The sequence below is a fragment of the Erpetoichthys calabaricus genome, chromosome 8, assembly GCF_900747795.2.
Source record: "Erpetoichthys calabaricus chromosome 8, fErpCal1.3, whole genome shotgun sequence".
NCBI classification, from domain to species: Eukaryota; Metazoa; Chordata; class Cladistia; order Polypteriformes; family Polypteridae; genus Erpetoichthys; species Erpetoichthys calabaricus.
In genome coordinates, this window is record NC_041401.2 from 57,262,857 (window position 1) to 57,281,687 (window position 18,831).

Consider the following 18,831-nt stretch of genomic DNA (forward strand, 5'->3'; position numbering starts at 1 on the left):
TTGGTAGCTTATTCTAAGTGTCTATGGTTCTCTGTGCGAAGAAAAACTTCCTAATGTTTATATGAAATTTACTCTTAACAAGTTTCTAACTGTGCTCCTGTGTTCTTGATGAACTCATTTTAAAGTAACAGTCTCAATCCACTGTACTAATTCCCTTTATAATTTTAAACATTTCAATCATGTCACCTCTTAATCTTCTTTTGGTTAAACTGTATAGGCTCAGCTCTTTTAATCTTAACTTATAATTCATCCCCTGTAGCTCTGGAATCAACCTAGTCGCTCTTCTCTGGACCTTTTCCAACGCTGCTATGTCCTTTTTGTAGCCTGGTGACCAAAACTGTACACAGTACTCCAGATGAGGCCTCACCGGTGCATTATATAAGCACCATCATCATTTGATGGAACTGGAATCAATTGTTTTTGCTGTTTGTTCTGTTTTAGGTGTGTAAATCTAATGATGCTATGCAGTAGTTAGAATTACATGTAGCTGTACTACCTGTCTAGAATGAAATCTAAGTAATCGATGTAGACCTCATGATCTTCATTTGATATATGGGTTGTCCATTTGCTCTGGTATAATAATAATAGTAATAATACACACCTGATCCCTTTCCTTTGCAGTGGTCTTTTCCTCTTCAGATAGAGTCCCCCATTTTCACTGCTTCCTCTAGTATGACTCATCAAACTGACTGCTGTTATAGTCAAAGTGTTTTGCTGGGAAAATGTGGTGGTTGTCGCTATGGCATTGACTGGCAAGACCAAATTTCTTATTTTTAGACATTTGATATTTTTATTATCATTGTTGATTTTTTTTAACCTTCTTTTACATGTTTTGCCTATTTTTAATTTTTCTCCTAAATCCTACCAACCAGAAGGACACACAGATACACAGGCACTTGTGTTTTATAAAGGTGCATACTAATTGCCAGTATTTTTATAGATGAGTTATTTACTGAATAATCCTTTTATTATTCTCACTGTATTTATTTTTATTAAGTATCATAGGCAGAGATAACATTGCGGAGACATAAGTAGAAATGTGATCAAATCGCCGCCTGTGTAGACTTTGCAAACACGCGTGTCTTGCAGTTTCCCCCCACATCCCAAAGCCATGTGCAGGTGAGTTTGTCCTGCGACAGACTGCCACTCAATGCTGTTAAGTTGTGGTGCCTGGTAGGACTGAACCGGATTGGGCAGGTATATCAAATGGATGGATGAATGGAAATATTCAAGGATAGGATTAAAATATAGATGTGATCGGAACTTCGTATTTTGCCGCAATGGATTCACATTGACCAAAATGATGCAATTTCTGTCCATTTCCAACAAATGCAGAAGGAGACGGCGGCTATATAGGAAATGGAAACCACAAATGAAGCCAAACATCCAAATCTCCATCGGTGCTGAACCCACAATCTGATAGTGTAGTACATTTGTGGGAGAAGAAGAACTGCACAGTGCCAGCATACAGTGTACTTCCTCGGGTTTCATATTTAAAAAGCTAGAATACTGAATTAACAGAACATTTATGCAAAAAAAAAAAAAACTTAAGTGTCTACGTTAGAAATACCATACCATAAATTTAGTGTACACGCATTTCTTATGTGGTGTGGTGGCAAAGAGGGTAGCACTGTTGCCTCCTCAATTCAACATTAGTGGTTCAAATCCTATAGCCTGTCTGCTGCTCATGTTCTGTTTCCTCCAAAGACATGGAGGTCAGTAAGGTAAGTTAACAGCCAACTTCAGTTCAGCTCTGTGCACTGCTGGTGGTGATGGTGGTAGAAGTACTGTTCTACGTACAGAGCACAGTGTGAATTTCTTAGTTACATTTTGGCCTTACATACATGTTCTGTACTAAATGAAGTTTTGGGCAACAATTACAAACAAGAGACATCCACACTAGAGAACGTCCGGAGAAGAGCAGTTAAGCTGAGTCCAGGGCTGAGGTTTGAGCTATGAGGAGAGATTGAAGGAGCTGAGCCTTTTCAGTTTAACCACACAGAGATTAAGAAGGGACAAAGAAACACAGTTTAGAAAGACTGGTGACAGTAAATCAGCCTTTATGCTTGTGTGTGTGTGTTTCTCTTGTAATGGACTGGTGACCTGTGCTTGGGTTGTTCCTGCCTTGTGCTCAATGCTTGCTGAACAACTGCTCAGGATAAAGTAGGTTTGGAAGATGGATGGATGATTAAAGTGCATAAAAAAAGAAAAGGAATCAGTACAGTGGTTCCCAGCAGTCGTTTTAAAATAAATTCTTCCACAAGAACATTAATGGTACATTTCCCAGAAATGTTAGAAAGAACCATAGACAAATAATACATGCTGGAGAGTAGGCCTTTATGGGCCTTCATATCCCAACTTGACGTTATTTTGAACAACCTGAGAGAATTGTTTGAAAGTTTGATGGGCCGATGTCTCCAGCAGGGAATGCTTGCTCCCTGGGATTGTGTTCTTTTTTAGAAATGCAGGAAATACTGTACTTGAATCTGTATATGTGCCGCTTCAGTAACTATGGTGGAAGTATTAAGACAAGAAGATTATGGAACAAAAGGATATATATTTAATTTGCTTTAAAATTCATCTTTCACTCCCAATATACAATGTAGTATAATAATTTATACAAACGAATTCAGGCTGAATTGAAGCAATCAGAATAGTACAATCATCGTCCAGTTCTTCAGTGGACTGTAGTCTTGGTTCGGCGGAGTGCAGGAAGCATTCTTCTTGCAGATGGTTTCTGAGCAGAAATTCCCTGGCGCCCATAAAAACCCAGTGAGCTATCTGTGACAATGACCAGGTATGTGTAACTATTTGAATATGCTGTATGTGACTGAGCTCTTCTAGGACCCAAACACAGCATGTTCTTTTGACTGTCTATCTGTGAACCCTGCACCTCTTCTAACCACTAATGGTCTTTGACTTAAAAAATTGCCCTTACTTCAGCTGCATGTATGCTAACATAAGTGAGCTCAAAAATCACAATTATCAAATAGTTATTTTACAATTCCAGTTATAGCTGAATGGCCTGTACTCATCAAAATTGTTCCAACGTACGAATGTTTGAACACGCAACATATTGATACTCTCAGGAGAATTTGTTAAAGCATAAAACTGCATAGAACAAATCACCTTACCCAATGTATTTCTTACCTTTTGACAAGGAGTAAAAAAGCAGGAGTAGCATTCCTTAGTCCTTATGACTGATCCTGGGATGAGTGTGTGCTTAAATGGAGCCTACAATGGACTGGTACCCCTTCCAGGGCACCTAGAGGTGTTAGAATGGGCTGCAGTGCTCCTCGACCTGGAAATGGACTAAGCAGGTTTAAGAATGCATGTTACGTATATTTAGTGGGGTTTAGTGTTAAATGGATCACACATGGCCCATAGCCTTTTACTAATACACCAGCATCTTACAGTTGCTTGTAGTACGAGGATTATGAACAACTGACATGCTCAGAGGTGATGATCACACAGGAATCCTTGTGGTTTTTAGCACAGAACTCAGGTCGCCAGTTAGACAGTCTTTCAGCGTAACATGTACTTCCTACACGCAGTGACAAATCAAAATATTGTTGAGTTACAAGTGCACCCTTGTGCTGTATGAACTTCTTTTTAAAGTTCTGACCTGGCATTGTGGGTTCCTTGTGGTGTCCTAAACTGACTTTCCATTAATTTCAGTTGGTGATCCATACTGTAAATTGCTTTGATCACATGAGACCCCTTGCCTTTTCCAAAGTAAGCCCCTGCCATGTGCCACCCAGACTGTTTTAGTTTTGATGTATTTCCTTTCTTATTTTCCAAGACATGTTGTAGAATAATTAATTTGTTTTCCCAGGTGCTCAACCGAATGACGGTGTGGTGATTACCAAGCCAGGTAATCTGACGGTGAAGCACATAATACACATGGTAGGACAAACCAGTATACCAGCTATTACCAAATCAGTAGAAGCAGTTCTGAAACTGTGTGAAGAAAAGAAGATTACATCAGTCTCATTTCCAGCCTTGGGAACAGGTAATATGGAAGCACATCAACGTATCTCATAGCAGCTTATGGTATAGTAGGTGGCTTTAAACATGACCAGGCCCCTTCAACTGCCCCAGTAACAACTGACGACTGTTAAAAAATGTGAATGCTTATTGGAATTAATGGATGGTCTGGTGAAAGCTAATTCTAATGTGAAAGACACAACTACTGTAGAGACAGCAGCTTTCAAGGACTTTGACTCATCATTAACATTGGGAGGCAAAAAATGATAAACTACAATATAAATAATAATCCAAAGAAACAATAGTAATAATCCTGAAGCTAGGATAGCATGGCAGATACAAGCACAACAAAATAAAATTAAACAACGAACATTGCAACAGGACTGTGTGGTAGAAATTGTTACCTTTAATATATATATATATATATATATATATATATATATATATATATATATATATATATATATATATATATATATATATATATATATGTGTGTATGTGTGTGTATGTATGTATATATGTGTATGTGTATGTGTATGTATGTATGTATATATGTGTATGTGTATGTGTATGTATGTATGTATATATGTGTATGTGTATGTGTATGTATGTATGTATATATACTGTATATATATATATATATATATATATATATATTTATATATATATATATATATATATATATATATATATCTATTAATAATAATCAATCCAAAGAACCAGGCAGGAGGAAGCTTGTCCTTTTATTTCTCATCATGGAGAGGAATACACTGGAATGGTCACAAAGTAAAAGCAGAGAGCTATATCTATAGATAACTGAATTTAAATAACAGTGCTAAATCAATGATTACATATCATACTCTGATTGGTTTGCTGGTTTCCACCATCTGAATATTAACTTGATTGGTTAAACGACACGGGGTGTTCAAGCAGCCCACATACCCCAAAATAAGTCTAATTTCTATTACATTCTTGGTCCTTACAATACTTTTCAATACGTCTTGAGTTCCTGTATGGATGACATCTGTCAAGTCTTACTGGGTACACGAGAGTCAGCCAACTTCTTGAACAGTCACCTAGAGCCTTCTTGTTTTTTGTTGTTCTCCTGACCTTGATCTGGTTTCCTGCTATGCTTAAACAAGCTTCTGACATAAGCATACCAAAACAGCATATGTGCAATAGCTATAGTACCCCTAAATGACTATGTGACCCCTAAGTATCATTTCTCTTCCTAGCTTTGAATGTGTTGCTAAAGACTCATTTAATTTAAAGTATAAGCAACTCTCAAGTGGGCTTACTTTAAAGCTTGCATTCAAATACCACAAACATTGTCCTCCATTGCTTACCATCATGTATGTCTTGATTGATGACACTCTCCACATTCACTCATGGCAGGATTAAAAACATTCTCCATAGCTGGTGTTTTGCTGGACAAACTCTGAAGTTGTGCATTGAAAGGATGGTGATATTGACTTGTTTGCATATGTTCTCTTCCTTCCATCCCGTGGTCTGCACCACCCCCCTCCAACGTTAGTGCATATACGTTTAACCATCTGTACCTTCTCCTACACAAATTGCTACAACTCAAGCCCACATTTTTCAGTTCTGTGATGTACCTCATCACGCGGCCCTCTTCAAAAAATATTGTGCAAAACAAAAAGACTCCTAGATTCTCACCTGGGTAGATGAAAAGAACGAGATATGGGCAGAGTTAAAGACCTCTAAAATTGGGCACTGCAGTCTAGGAGTCACCCTCTACCTTTTTGATTTATTTGTCTTTTAAGGGGCAGGTAACCTTCTCGCATCTGATGTCGCCACTGCAATGATTGATGCGATTCGTAACTACAACACATGCCACAAGAATCCTTCAGTTAGTCTGGTTCGTGTTGTGATATTTCAGCAGAAGATGATGCTCGATTTTGAGGCAGCTGTAAAGAAATTTAAAAGAATTGTTGCCGGGAATAAAGGTAAGTCAGTGGTAACACTGAAAATGTTTAAATGTTTGTTTGGGAGCACCTGATCAGATATCATAATCGTAGATACTTCCATACTATCATAATTCCCCACATGGCCATCTACTATGCATTCACTTCAGTTCATTTTTGTGTAGCTCTCTTCTCAGAGTGCGGGCACAGAACGCGGTGACAAGTTAACATGCATCCATCCCAATTATCTACTTCCCATCCTAGCAGTACAGTGGTGCCTCTGGTCACGAAAAATCATAATTTGTTCCAAAACTCTGGACGCAACCCGAACATAATTTCCCCATATGATTGTATGTAAATACAATTAACCCGTTCCAGACCGTACGAACTGTATGTAAATGTATATTTTTTAAGCAAAAAAATAGTTAATTACACCATAGAATGCACAGTGTAATAGTAAACTAAATGTAAAAACATTGAATAACACTGAGAAAACCTTGAACAACAGAAAAAACTAACATTGTAAGAGCTTGCGATAGACCCTTACGAACCGTTCGCTGTAAACTTTTTTTTATGAGTTTTAAGCACAGGGAAAAAATTAAATGCCACTTCTCTTGCGAAACTTTTATCACCATCATCTACTGGCTTTAAATTCCTCACCTTCGCCACTCGAAGAAGGATTATTTTTCAGCAAATCGCCATGAATCTTCCTGGCTTTCACGCATATAATCGCCTCGCTTACGCTATCCCCTGCAAGTTGCTTTTCGTTGAACTACACTAGCAACAGTTTTTCCACCTCTTCCAGTACTTGAGGCCTCTGCTTGGTTAACATTGTAACTCCTTTTGAAAAATCAGCTGCTTTGTTAGGCCCTGCATACGCAAACAAAAGAAAATGGGAAATGGAGAATGGGAAATCATTGGCGCGTACGAACCTGCGTAGGGAAACTGGCCGCCAGTGTTTTTGTTCGCCATCAGAGTGTGTGGTCGTGAACAGATGCAAAACTTTTTGATCGTAACCTGATTTGTACGTGTTCGGAAACGTTCGTGACCAGAGGTTCTACTGTACTAGGTGCAAGGTGGAAGCCAATCTCAATTCATTGTGGTAGTCCATCATAGGGCACACTCATAAACGCACCCACAGTGGCCAAATTAACACACCACCTAATACACATCTTTTGACATGTGGGATGAAAAACGATGCAGGCAGTGATCAACTACAGGACTCGAAAATTTACAGTGCTGACCGGCGCTAATCATTGTGTGTCATCAGCAAGGAATCACTCAGGGTCTCGCCCCTCTCTATTTCACATCCGAATCTGAAGTTCATCTGTTACACAGTGACATGCTCTCTCAGCCTTGCTACCTCTTCCTGACCCCAGACTGCCATAGTTAAGGAATGGCCTCTGTGGTCGAAATTTAACATCATATTAAAGAAAAAAACCTCCTCTAACAGAACAATTCAGTAATCAGGCAGTTCATTGTATTTTTGAATTTCTCCTCAGCAAAATGCCTTGGATGGAGTATTCTTCAAAAGCAGTCCGTTATGGTACGGTCAGAATAATCGGAGAATACAAAGACTAGAGATTCATTTTATAAACTGTTGAGTTTACTTACAGTGTCAATCAATGCAAACATTTTACTCCGGCTGGTTCATTGGTTTACAACCAAATGATTTATATAAAATAAAAGTCTTATTATATTATATTCTGGTTCATCTTATACCTTTGAGTTGCACCACCACCCTTGAAATTTCCGTGCATATAACAATTGTCCATTCTCGTTTACGTCTGCTGATTTCTTAGTCATCCTTCAGTACATTTTGTATATGACATCAACCTTTCTTCTCATACATTATTTATTTACTTGACCATCTCAGTATTTTTCCTAAACCAATTCTTATATTTCAGTGTACATTTTGTTGTTCACTTGACCTTTATCTGGTTTCCTGATATGCCTGAACAGGTTTCTGACATTTATTAACCTTTTATGCTATTTCTTTAAGATGAATGCTATGTTACCCTAAAATTATTCTTCCACACCTCCAAGTCAGAAGTGAGTGTTCATATGCCTTTGCTACTTCAGTGTTGTTTCAATTTTGTCTTCACTTGACACATGCCATTTGTAGAATGGATTTACCGCCCCTGCGTGGAGTTTGCATGTTCTCCCCGTGTCTGGGTGGGTTTCCTCCGGGCACTCCGGTTTCCTCCCACAGTCCAAAGACATGCAGGTTAGGTGGATTGGCGATTCTAAATTGGCCCTAGTGTGTGCTTGGTGTGTTTGTGTGTGTCCTGCTGTGGGTTGGCACCCTGTCCAGGATTGGTTCCTGCCTTGTGCCCTGTGTTGGCTGGGATTGGCTCCAGCAGACCCCCGTGACCCTGTGTTCGGATTCAGCGGGTTGGAAAATGGATGGATGGATGGATTTATCGCGGTTGAGGGATACAAAGAAAAGACGCTTGAATGTAGGGCACAAGATCAACTAGGCCCACAAAGAGATTGCCACGTCCCTTCAGTTAGTTGCATGTTCAGAGGCAACCTTTTTGCAGATGAGTGACAAGATGGCTGAGCTTTATTTTCAACTGTATATCATTTTCCGTTTCCAGTTTATTCCATAACACATAATGGCTTGATGTGCTAAATTCCTCCGTTGATGTTCCCTATCACAGTATGAAAGACCTGGACAGTTTAAGTGTTTGTACCCATCAATTTTCCCATCATACATCAGCTTACAATTAGCATTTTTGTCAATTTCCTTTTAAAAATCTGATGTATTATATGATTTTTGGTTCGGCCTCTTGTGAATCTTGAATACTGGTAACTTGGTCATTGTACTTGTCCATCCTGATGGAACAAGAGTTCAGTTAAACCCAATGGCTGGCAGAGGGTGAGTGTGATCTGCAGCAGCTCCTACATAAGACCTTCACTGTCATGACATGTAGAAGTGAAATTTAATGCTGGGTTGTTATTTGTGTTCCCCTGTGCAGGACAGGCAAATGCCATCTCCAAAAGAACACCTGAGAACGTGCCCAATAGGTACTGTCTCAAGTCTTTTCCTATCAGCACTGTTGAAGTATATGGTCGTAATAAAGATGACCTCTCAAAGGTAAGCAAATGCATTGATGACCTGATCAGGGAGGAGTGCTGCACAAACCACCTTGATTCTGAGTACATTCGGCATTTACTGGGCAGCGAACAACAAGAGATATTGACGATGAGTGAGAAAAAGCAAATTGAAGTTGATATTCAGGCAAGCAAAATATCCGTTACTGGGAAGCGGGATGATGTGCTAGAGGCTGTTGTAACAATCAGTAAATTCCTTCAAAATGCAAAAGAGAGAGAAGCCAGAAGACAGGAAGAAGAAAGAATACAGAAAATTGTTCAATGGGAAACTGTTGGCAAGAAGGAGAAAGTAGTGGAATCGAGCATCAACTACGACTTGGAGCTGGCCTACCAAAAAAAGGAGAAATCCTTCACTTATGTGAGAAAAGGAAAACCTTACAATGTGGATCTGGAGAAGATGATACAGACAAATGCAAAGGGAAGAGTGAAGAGAATTCGACGAGTGCCTCTGACCGATCCTGACACAGGTAAGAATGGCTGAACTATCAATCAGTCGTTTTAAATGAGATAGAAGATGGACAGATTAACTTCAGAAAGGACTATTATTAATAAATGCACCATTTACTTTTTTTTCAGCATTAATTGAACTTCCAGAAATGTGGACAGACAAACAGAATCCTTTCAGTATAGTGGTGCTACCCACAGACTCGGAGGAATACACAAATATCTGCAAAGGATTTATGAAGTCATGCCAGCATTTTATGAAAACATCCAAAAAAATTGTTCAAGTGGTTCAGGTAGGAGTGTTCCCACCAGGAGGCATTCTTCATTTTTAGAGCATTGTTTTTCTTTTCCATTCTTGGTTTTTGGTTAACGTGGATTGTAGATCCATACCATGAAGGTTTTTATGCCTACTGAGATGGCAAAGGCTAAGCACAGAGTGTGACATGTTCACAAAAAATTCTTTTTGTTTAAGACTTTTTAGTGAAATTGAAAGTAGAAACAATTCAAGTGAAAAGAAAAATCTGCAGCACACGCACAAAAAATAATAAAGCTTGTCATCTGTGATGTTTCAGGGTCCTATTTTTGTTTAATACCTTACTACGTAACTAAGTGCGTTCGTATATATGGTACTGTGTACAGTCAGACGACTGTATGACTTTGTATCTTGACACTTGAGAATACACTCTGGATTTAGCTTGGCTACGTCTGAATTATAGCAAGGATCAATAGTGGATCAATGCAAAGCCATGCATTTTATATCACAGCTCCAGCTTATTCAAAACTCAGCTGCAAGTCTCCTTACACGGACCAGCAGCAGCGAGCACATCACACCATCCTGCTCCATCTTCACTGGCTCCCTGTGTCCTACAGAATCGAATATAAAATCCTACTAATAACCTACAAAGCTTTAAATAACCTCGCGCCAAACTACATCAGTGACCTTCTCCATCACTATGTGCCTGCCCGCCCACTAAGGTCCTCTGATTCTGGTAATCTTGTTGTGCCCCTCACTAATCTACACTCCATGGGTGACAGGGCCTTCAGCTGTATAGCACCCAGACTCTGGAATCACCTACCAAAATTAATCAAGTCAGCTGACTCCATGAATTCTTTTAAAAAACAACTCAAAACTCATCTGTTCAGGAAGGCTTTTAGCTCTACTTGACTTTATTACCTTTCTCTCAGTTTACTTCTCTGTCAAGATGCTAATGTAACCTGTATGTGTGTGTGTGTGTGTGTGCGAGACCAGCAATTATGTTGTCGTTTTTTTTTCTTTCTCTGAATTCACAGTCGTAATCTTCTTTATTTATTTATCTGGTTTGTACAACACTATATACTGTATACCCTGCCGTTCTTCTTATATTCTGTAAGTGCCTTGAGCATGGGAAAGGCACTATATAAATAAAATGTATTATTATTATTTTCTTAGCTAAACCAATACTTCATCTTAACTTCGCCAAACATTAACACACCAACAATGTCTGTGGGAGTTTATGACCAGTAGGAACCAAACTGGCAGATAATAGATAGAAAATAGCATGGAGCTACAGACTGTGTATTGTGACAGAAAACTGCTGCAGTTTGGGAACAGGAGGACGAGGGCCTGTTGTTCGTCACAATTGTGGACTTCCCACAGGCTTATCATTTTCATGAATGCATTTAGCATGTCATTGTTGATACTTCAGCAGTCCAACTGAGTTGTCTAGTGGTTGCCTATGTCACAGTGGGTGGTGCTGCCACCTTATGAATCCAGGAGCCTGGACATGACCAAGGTGGAACTTTTACATCTCTGCATGGTTTCTCCTTCCACACCCTTAAAGACTTGCGGGTTGGGTGAACTGCCAACTCCAAACTGTGGGCTCAGAGCTGCTCCAGTCCTGAAATCTCTTAAGCACGTTGGGAAATGTTAAGTTCATGTTACTCTAAGGTTTTGTAAATATGTGTCAGCCCTCCGAGTCTGTACTAGGCAAGGGTTTAAGAAAAAGCAGAAACTGTTAGAAATCACGTTTTTGTAATCCACTTGACTTCTAGATTGAAAGAATTCAGAACAGAGACCAATGGGAGAAGTATGCCGTGAAGAAAAAGGCAGTGGACAGGAAATACCCCAATGATCAGAATGAATGCATTCTGTACCATGGAACCACCAAAGACATTTGCCAGAAAATTAATAAAAATGGTTTTAATAGAAGTTTCTGTGGAAGAAATGGTGAGTTGAAATTTTCACATATCACAAATATTGACCAAAGCAAAATGTGGTGCTGGCCTACCATAAACACAACAAGTAATCTTTAGTAGAGATTAGTCATTTGACGTATTTTGAATTACTGTGGTGGGGTGCATGAAGCAGAAGCTTAACAGCATGCAGTGACAGACTGGATGGACAGAACAGACCATAAACAGCACAGCTCTGCTCTGTGGTCCACTTGTAGCATCATATTGTCTGTAGTAATACGACCCCTGCTCCTTACAGTACTGTCCAAATGTGTGTAATACACTCAGTTTATGCAGTCCTTATGGATTATTATTAGGAAACAGGAGGACCACCCATGATCAAGGTCCCCAGCCCTGGCAGTTTGACTACCAGCAGGCTGCTGCACTGCATGTTCTTGACAGATTCCAGAACTGCCATTTTCCTTCCTCTGATCACATAATTTGTTTGTGCATTTTGGTTCATGCTCAGCAGATGTTGCTGTTCTTCTTTGTATTTGTGCCATCTTCTTGATCCGTCTGTCTGTGCAATTTGCCTTAAGAAAGACGCAAACCTCGATAACTTAGAGTAGGTTGCTGCTTGCCACATTTTTTGCTTAACCAACCTGTTTCACATCATAACCTTTCGATTAAGACTAAGATCAAGGTTTTAGTCCCAGTGGTTCACAAGTAAATGCGTAACGGACAGACCCAACATTTTTGGTGTTAGTGAAATTAACAACAGGTGCACTAGAGGGACAACAATGAGATGACCCCCAAATCAGGAATAGTTTAACAGGTGGAGGCCACTGACATTTTTCCCTCCTCATCTGTTTTTTCACTAGTTTTGCATTTGGCTACGGTCAGTGTCACTACTGCTAGCATGAGGCGATATTTGGACCCTACAGAAATTACACAAGTAGTCCAACTTCTCCAGGATGGCACATCAATACATGTCATTGCCAGAAGGTTTGCTGTGTCTCCCAGCACAGTCTCAAGGGCATGGAGGAGATTCCAGGAGACAGACAGTTCCTCTAGTAGAGCTGGACAGGGCCGTAGAAGGGCATCAGTCCAACAGCAGGTATCTGCTCCTTTGGGCAAAGAGGTACAGGATGAGCACTGTCATAGCCCTACAACATGACCTCCAGCATGCCACTGGTTTGAATGTGTCTGACCAAACAATCAGAAACATCCGTGCCAGACATCCTCTAGTGGGCCCTGTGCTCACTGCCCAGCACCATGGGGCTTGATTGGCATTTGCCATACAATACCAGAATTGGCAAGTCCACCACTGGTGCCCTGTGCTTTTCACAGATGAGAGAATGTTCACCCTGAGCACATGTGACAGACGTGAAAGGGTTGGGAGAAGTTGTGGAGAATGTTATGCTGCCTGTAACATCATTCAGCATGACCGGTTTGGTGGTGGGTCAGTGATGGTCTGGGGAGGCATATCCATGGAGGGACATACAGACCTCTACAGGCTAGACAACAGCATCTTGACTACCATTGGGTATCGGGATGAAATCCTTGGACCCATTATCAGACCCTATGCTGGTGCAGTGGGTCCTGGGTTCCTCTTGGTACACAACAATTCCTGACCTCATGTGGCAAGAGGATGCAGGCAGTTCCTGGAGGATGAAGGAAAAGATACCACTGACTGGCCCTCACGCTCGCCTGACCTAAATCCAATAGAACACCTCTGGGACATTATGTTTCGGTTCATCTGACGTCGCCAGGTTGCACCTCAGACTGTTTCAGGAGCTCAGTGATGCCCTGGTCCAGATCTGGGAGGTGATCACGCAGGACAAACGTTGTCAAGCATGCATACAAGCACACGGGGGCCATACAAACTACTGAGTACAATTCTGAGTTGCTGCAATAAAATTTCATCAAAATGGACTCGCCTGCTGCATCACTTTTTCACTTTGATTTTTGGGGTGCCTTTGAATTCAGCCCCTCTGTAGGTTGATAATTTTCATTTCCATCAAACGATGTGGCATCCTTTCGTTCCTAACACACACATTACCCAGTCCATTGCAGTAGAGATAGCCAGCAGGATTTTTTCCCCTTTGAGATCTGATGTGTTTTCAAAGTGTTCCTTTACTTTTTTTTGAGCAGTTTAATTAGGATTACAGGGGGCACCACGATGCTTGGGACAGTTGCCATCACAGGTGTTTGAGATTACTCAGGTGTGTTTTATTCATTCAAGTCTGTATGACCATCAGCATCAAGTGACTCCGTGAGAACCCTAACTACAAAGAGGACTATTTCATTTATGTTAGGTAGAATGCCCAGAGGGGACTGGGCGGTCTCGTGGCCTGGAACCCCTGCAGATTTTATTTTTTTCTCCAGCCCTCTGGAGTTTTTTTTTGTTTTTTCTGTCCACCCAGGCCATCGGACCTTACTCCTTTTCTATGTTAACTAATGTTGTCTTATTTTAATTTCTTATTTTGTCTTTTATTTTTCTTTTCTTCATTATGTAAAGCACTTTGAGCTACTTTTTGTATGAAAATGTGCTATATAAATAAATGTTGTTGTTGTTGTTATTAGTGCAGGCGTAAGATACCTGTTTGCTTCTGCCCTTTGGAGTCTGAAGTTTCCATTGTTCAACATGAGCTGTGATAATGAAATTCAAAAAAGCCTTTATGAGGCTGAAAACCCAGAATAAAAACACTAGAGACATTAGTAAAACCTTAGCATTGCCTAATGCAAATGTCTTGAATATCGTTAAGAATGAAGAACACACTGGTTAGCTCAGTAATCGCAAAGTGACTGCTAGGCCAAGGAACACTTCCCTGCTGAAGACAGAACAGTCCTCACTATGGTAAAGGAGAAGCTCCAACCACCTGTTCGAAAGACCAGAAACAGTCTTCGGTAGCCATATGTGATGTGTCAGAGACGACTATCTGAAGACTTCATGAACAAATACAGAAGCCACGCTGCAAGACGCAAACCACTAGTTAGCTACAAAAACAAGATGGCCAGATTACAGTTTGTAAAAAAAAGGACTTAAAAGAGCTTTCAAAATTCTGGAAAAAGGTCTTGTGGACCGACAAGACAAAGATGAATCTGCATCAGAGTGATGGCAAAGGCAAGTGTGGAGAAGAAAACGAACTTCCAACGCAATGCATACCACCTCATCTGTTAAACAAGGTGGTTAGGGGATGCATATCTGCTGCAGGTACTGACTGGCACACTTATCTTCACTGATGATGGAACTGCTGACGGTAGTCACACAATGAATTCTGAGGTGTATAGAAACATCTTGGCTGCTCAAGTTCCAGTAAATTCCTCCAACCCCATTGGACAGCACTTCATCCTACAAGAAGATAATGATCCCAAGCATACCACTCAGAGCAAAAATAAATTCTTGAATTGCCAAGCCAGTCACCGGATTTAAATCCAACTGAACATGCCTTCCATATGCTGGAGAGAACTTAAGGAGAGAGTTGAAGATGGCTGCTTTAGAGGCTTGGCAGGGAAACCCCAGAGAAGACCCTCAGCACCTGAGGTGATGTCTGTGAATCACACAGAGTATTAAATATGACTGCTTTCATAGACCTGCCATTGTCGTGTCCCAAACATTATGGGGACCTGATTATTTATATATATATATATATATATATATATATATATATATATATAATATATAAGCATGTAAATACCCTTAGCATAAAGTCTGCAATGCAAAGTTTGGTTGGATTGGATTGGTTTGTACTTTTAAACTGCGGAGCAGAGGGGTAAACCAAGTAAAAATGTGTCTTTGTCCCAAACACCATGGAGGGCACTGTAAATATCTACCGTGAGAGAGAGCGCCTTATTTATTTATGCCGTGTCCCGAGAGCATTGCATTATTTTGTTGTCTGTGTATAGTCCAACAGGGACAGTTTTGGGACCCTCCTCAGCTTTTGTACCACCCAGCCGTTGGTTTTTCAATCCATACAGGTGTGTCTTGTCATTTCCTGCTACAGAAGAGCACCATCCTAAATTTTTTTAATCTGAACTTAACCACAAGGCAGGCAAAGTTTAACTGATGAACATCTCTAAAGAGGCTCATGTAGACATGGCGGGTATCAATTCCTGCCAGAAAATAAAAATTCAGGACAAAGTTTGAATTAGTGTGGGCACCAGAAGGCAGTGCGGTTGGCTTGCTCTGCTGGCTCAGGCCTCACCGTTAATGTTCTACTTGTGCTTTATTTTCCAGCTATTAAATTTGGACAAGGGACCTACTTTGCCAAGGAAGCGTGGTACTCTTGTGAGGATCAATATTCAAATCCAGACGAGAATGGACTCAAATACATCTACAGAGCTCGTGTCATCAAAGGGAAGGTTTGTCAGGGTTCTTCTCACCTAAAAGAGCCAAGTCCTGTGAATCCTGGGAATCCAAACTCAGACCTCTGTGACTGCGCTGTGGACAATCTAAATAAACCTTTCATATTTGTCATATTTTGTGATTTTGGAGCATACCCAGAATACCTGCTCACTTTAAAAACTCTGTAAGCAGAGCCTCCTGCTGCTCATTGGAACTCTTATAAATATATTGTGAAAGGTTAATGGTTTATAGTAAAGAATCTTCATTGTTAATAAATCACACAGAAAACACCCAAGTTATGAAATGTAAGGGACATGGGCATCAAGGCATTAATTGCTAAAATGTAAATTGTACTACTGCCAAATAAACAAAAAAAAACAAAGGAATTGCTGGGAACACTGTTCATAGCACAAAATAAAATGTCTCCAAATGAACCAAATCTCTGCGAAGATTATTAATAGATCAGCCTGAATGAATGAATCTAACATTTTATTTACATTAACGCGTAAGAAGTGACAGCCATGCGGTTCAGACTGAAAGGTCAGCCCACGTCACATACAGTCTTTGACTGGAACGGCTTGCTAAAAGACAGTAATAGAGAAAATGCACATTACGTGCTCTTGATGGTTATGTGTTCAAAAGGAAATGCCACAAGATTTAATTATTGCTTAAAATCTGAATGGCTATTCTTCAATGGTGTAGAAAAAAAAACATTTAGTTCTTTCCTTATGCAATTTTACATGAAAAAACAGATTCTGTGACGTTCTCTACAGTATTGTGGCTAACAATTATAAACCACGTCTGTAACACAAGATCTTAGTTAACATCAGTTTTTTATCTCATCTCGACAAGCAGATCAGTCACAAACAATTTTAAACAAATATGTTACCATATGTAAAAGCTTTTAGAAGTCTACAATTGTTAAATAATACTAGATTGCAACTTTACAGTTAAAGCCATTTCAGAAAATGCATGTTGGCCTTTATTACTGAATAGTCACATTGTACCTTTTATTAAAATAGCACCATCTAGTGCCCATTTTATGAACTACAGGTCATTACTGAATATCCATCCATCCATTTTCCAACCCGCTGAATCCGAACACAGGGTCACAGGGGTCTGCAGGAGCCAATCCCAGCCAACACAGGGCACAAGGCAGGAACCAATCCTGGGCAGGGTGCCAACCCACCACAGGACATTACTGAATATCTGCACAAAAAAAATTCTAAAATAAAAAATGAAGGGAACTTTAAAGCTTCGCACACTTACATGTATTTATTCTCAGAGGATTTGTGCTTAAAATGAGTGCACATTCTCTCTCAGCATTAGACAATTGTGTGAACTTGTCAAAGTGCTGTGTTACTATTCCATACAACTACAGTATATATTACACATTTCTGTAGTGTTTGTGTTAAAAAGATCACCAAAAAACTGGTAATGGGGCTGTTTATTCAGCGTCTTAACTGACTGAGCCATACAGCCACATACTGTACATAACTGCACAAAAGGAATGGTGGGTGCAATCCTAGCCATATAAACCATTCTGCTGCTTGAGGAAATGTAAAGGTGCAGCAGTAGAAATAATCTCCACCTTCACTTTACTGTCATTTCAAGTTACATCTACATTTATAAGTCACCTTTCCTTTAGCATATGAAACACGGTGTGAATACAGCGTTGCAGGAGTTATTCTCAAGGATTAAGGATCTTTTAGTGTCATTCCAACATCTATGTGCAGAAACAAAATTCAGTACTCAGGTCGTGGTAATTGGAACAGTGCCCACAATAATCCCATAAAAAAGTAGCCCCTTAACCCATTAGAGACTTTGTAATGAAGGTATCCCAGATAAACAAATAGAACAAAATAACACTAACATATAAATATAGTAAGATAACTATGGCTAAAATAAATATTACGCTATGCCCTGTAATTAGCAGCAAATAAAAAGTAGTAGCAGTAGCTTAGCACATGAGCCTACTGAAACAAAATGTAAAGTGTCATATAAATCACAGTACAAAGTGTACAGTCACATTTAGTGATAACGTATTCAGTAGTCTAATGGTATCAGAGAAGCAGCTGCTCCTCACCCTGGTTGTGCCAGCCTGTGAGCTGTGCATTCTCCTGCCCGATGGCAGGGGGGCACACAGTCCACGTGCAGGATGAGTGACATCTTCCATAATGGAGGCGGCTTTACTTTGGCACCTATTGGTGAAATGGCCTCGATGGTGGGTAGGCTGCTGCTGCTCCTGGCTGCAGCACATCGTAATACAGAAGGTAAGGATGCTCACTACTACACACTTGAAAAAGGAAGTCAAAATCGAGGGGCACAGACCAGCCCACTTCAGCCTCCTCAAGGTGCAGAGGTGATGGTGGACTTTCTTTACTAGACAGGCCATGCTGTAGCTTCAAGGGAGGTCATTTGTAATATGCACACCCAGGGTCTTTAAGCAAGTGACAAATTCAACATCTTCTCCATTGATGTAACGGGGGAGACGAGGCACAGTGCCAGTCCACAATCATTTCCTTAGTTTTCTCAACATTGATAGTAAGATTGTTGTCCTTACACCAAGCCTCCACTATTGCCACTTCCATCCTGTATGCTGATTCATTATTATGAGTGACAAGTCCTACCACCACTGTGTCACCTGCAAATTTCACTATGTGATTGTTCAGTCAGTGACATATGCAGTCATATGTCCATCAGAGTATACAGCAGGGGGCTCAAAACACACCCCTGGGGGGGTGCCAGTGTTGAGAATGATGGCAGATTTGCTGGTTTGTTAGAAAACCCAAAATCCAATTGTAAAGTAGAGTTTAATCGAAGTAGGGAGTTTGTGTACCAGCATTTGGGGGATGATG

General features: G+C 40.2%; 1 protein-coding gene across 2 annotated transcripts in view; it reads left to right on the top strand.

Annotated features, from left to right (window-relative positions):
- Positions 1–16,412, top strand: part of parp14rs3 (poly(ADP-ribose) polymerase family member 14-related sequence 3) — a 72,209-nt gene extending 55,797 nt beyond the window's left edge. For both annotated transcript variants that reach the window (XM_028806542.2, XM_028806543.2), the window contains exons 21-26: positions 3,836–4,012; positions 5,773–5,955; positions 8,895–9,497; positions 9,607–9,767; positions 11,506–11,680; positions 15,866–16,412. In XM_028806542.2, the coding sequence (XP_028662375.2) occupies positions 3,836–4,012; positions 5,773–5,955; positions 8,895–9,497; positions 9,607–9,767; positions 11,506–11,680; positions 15,866–16,161 (1,595 nt within the window). In that variant the 3' untranslated portion in view covers positions 16,162–16,412. The remainder of the gene's footprint in view (positions 1–3,835; positions 4,013–5,772; positions 5,956–8,894; positions 9,498–9,606; positions 9,768–11,505; positions 11,681–15,865) is intronic.
- Positions 16,413–18,831: the final 2,419 nt, after the last annotated feature.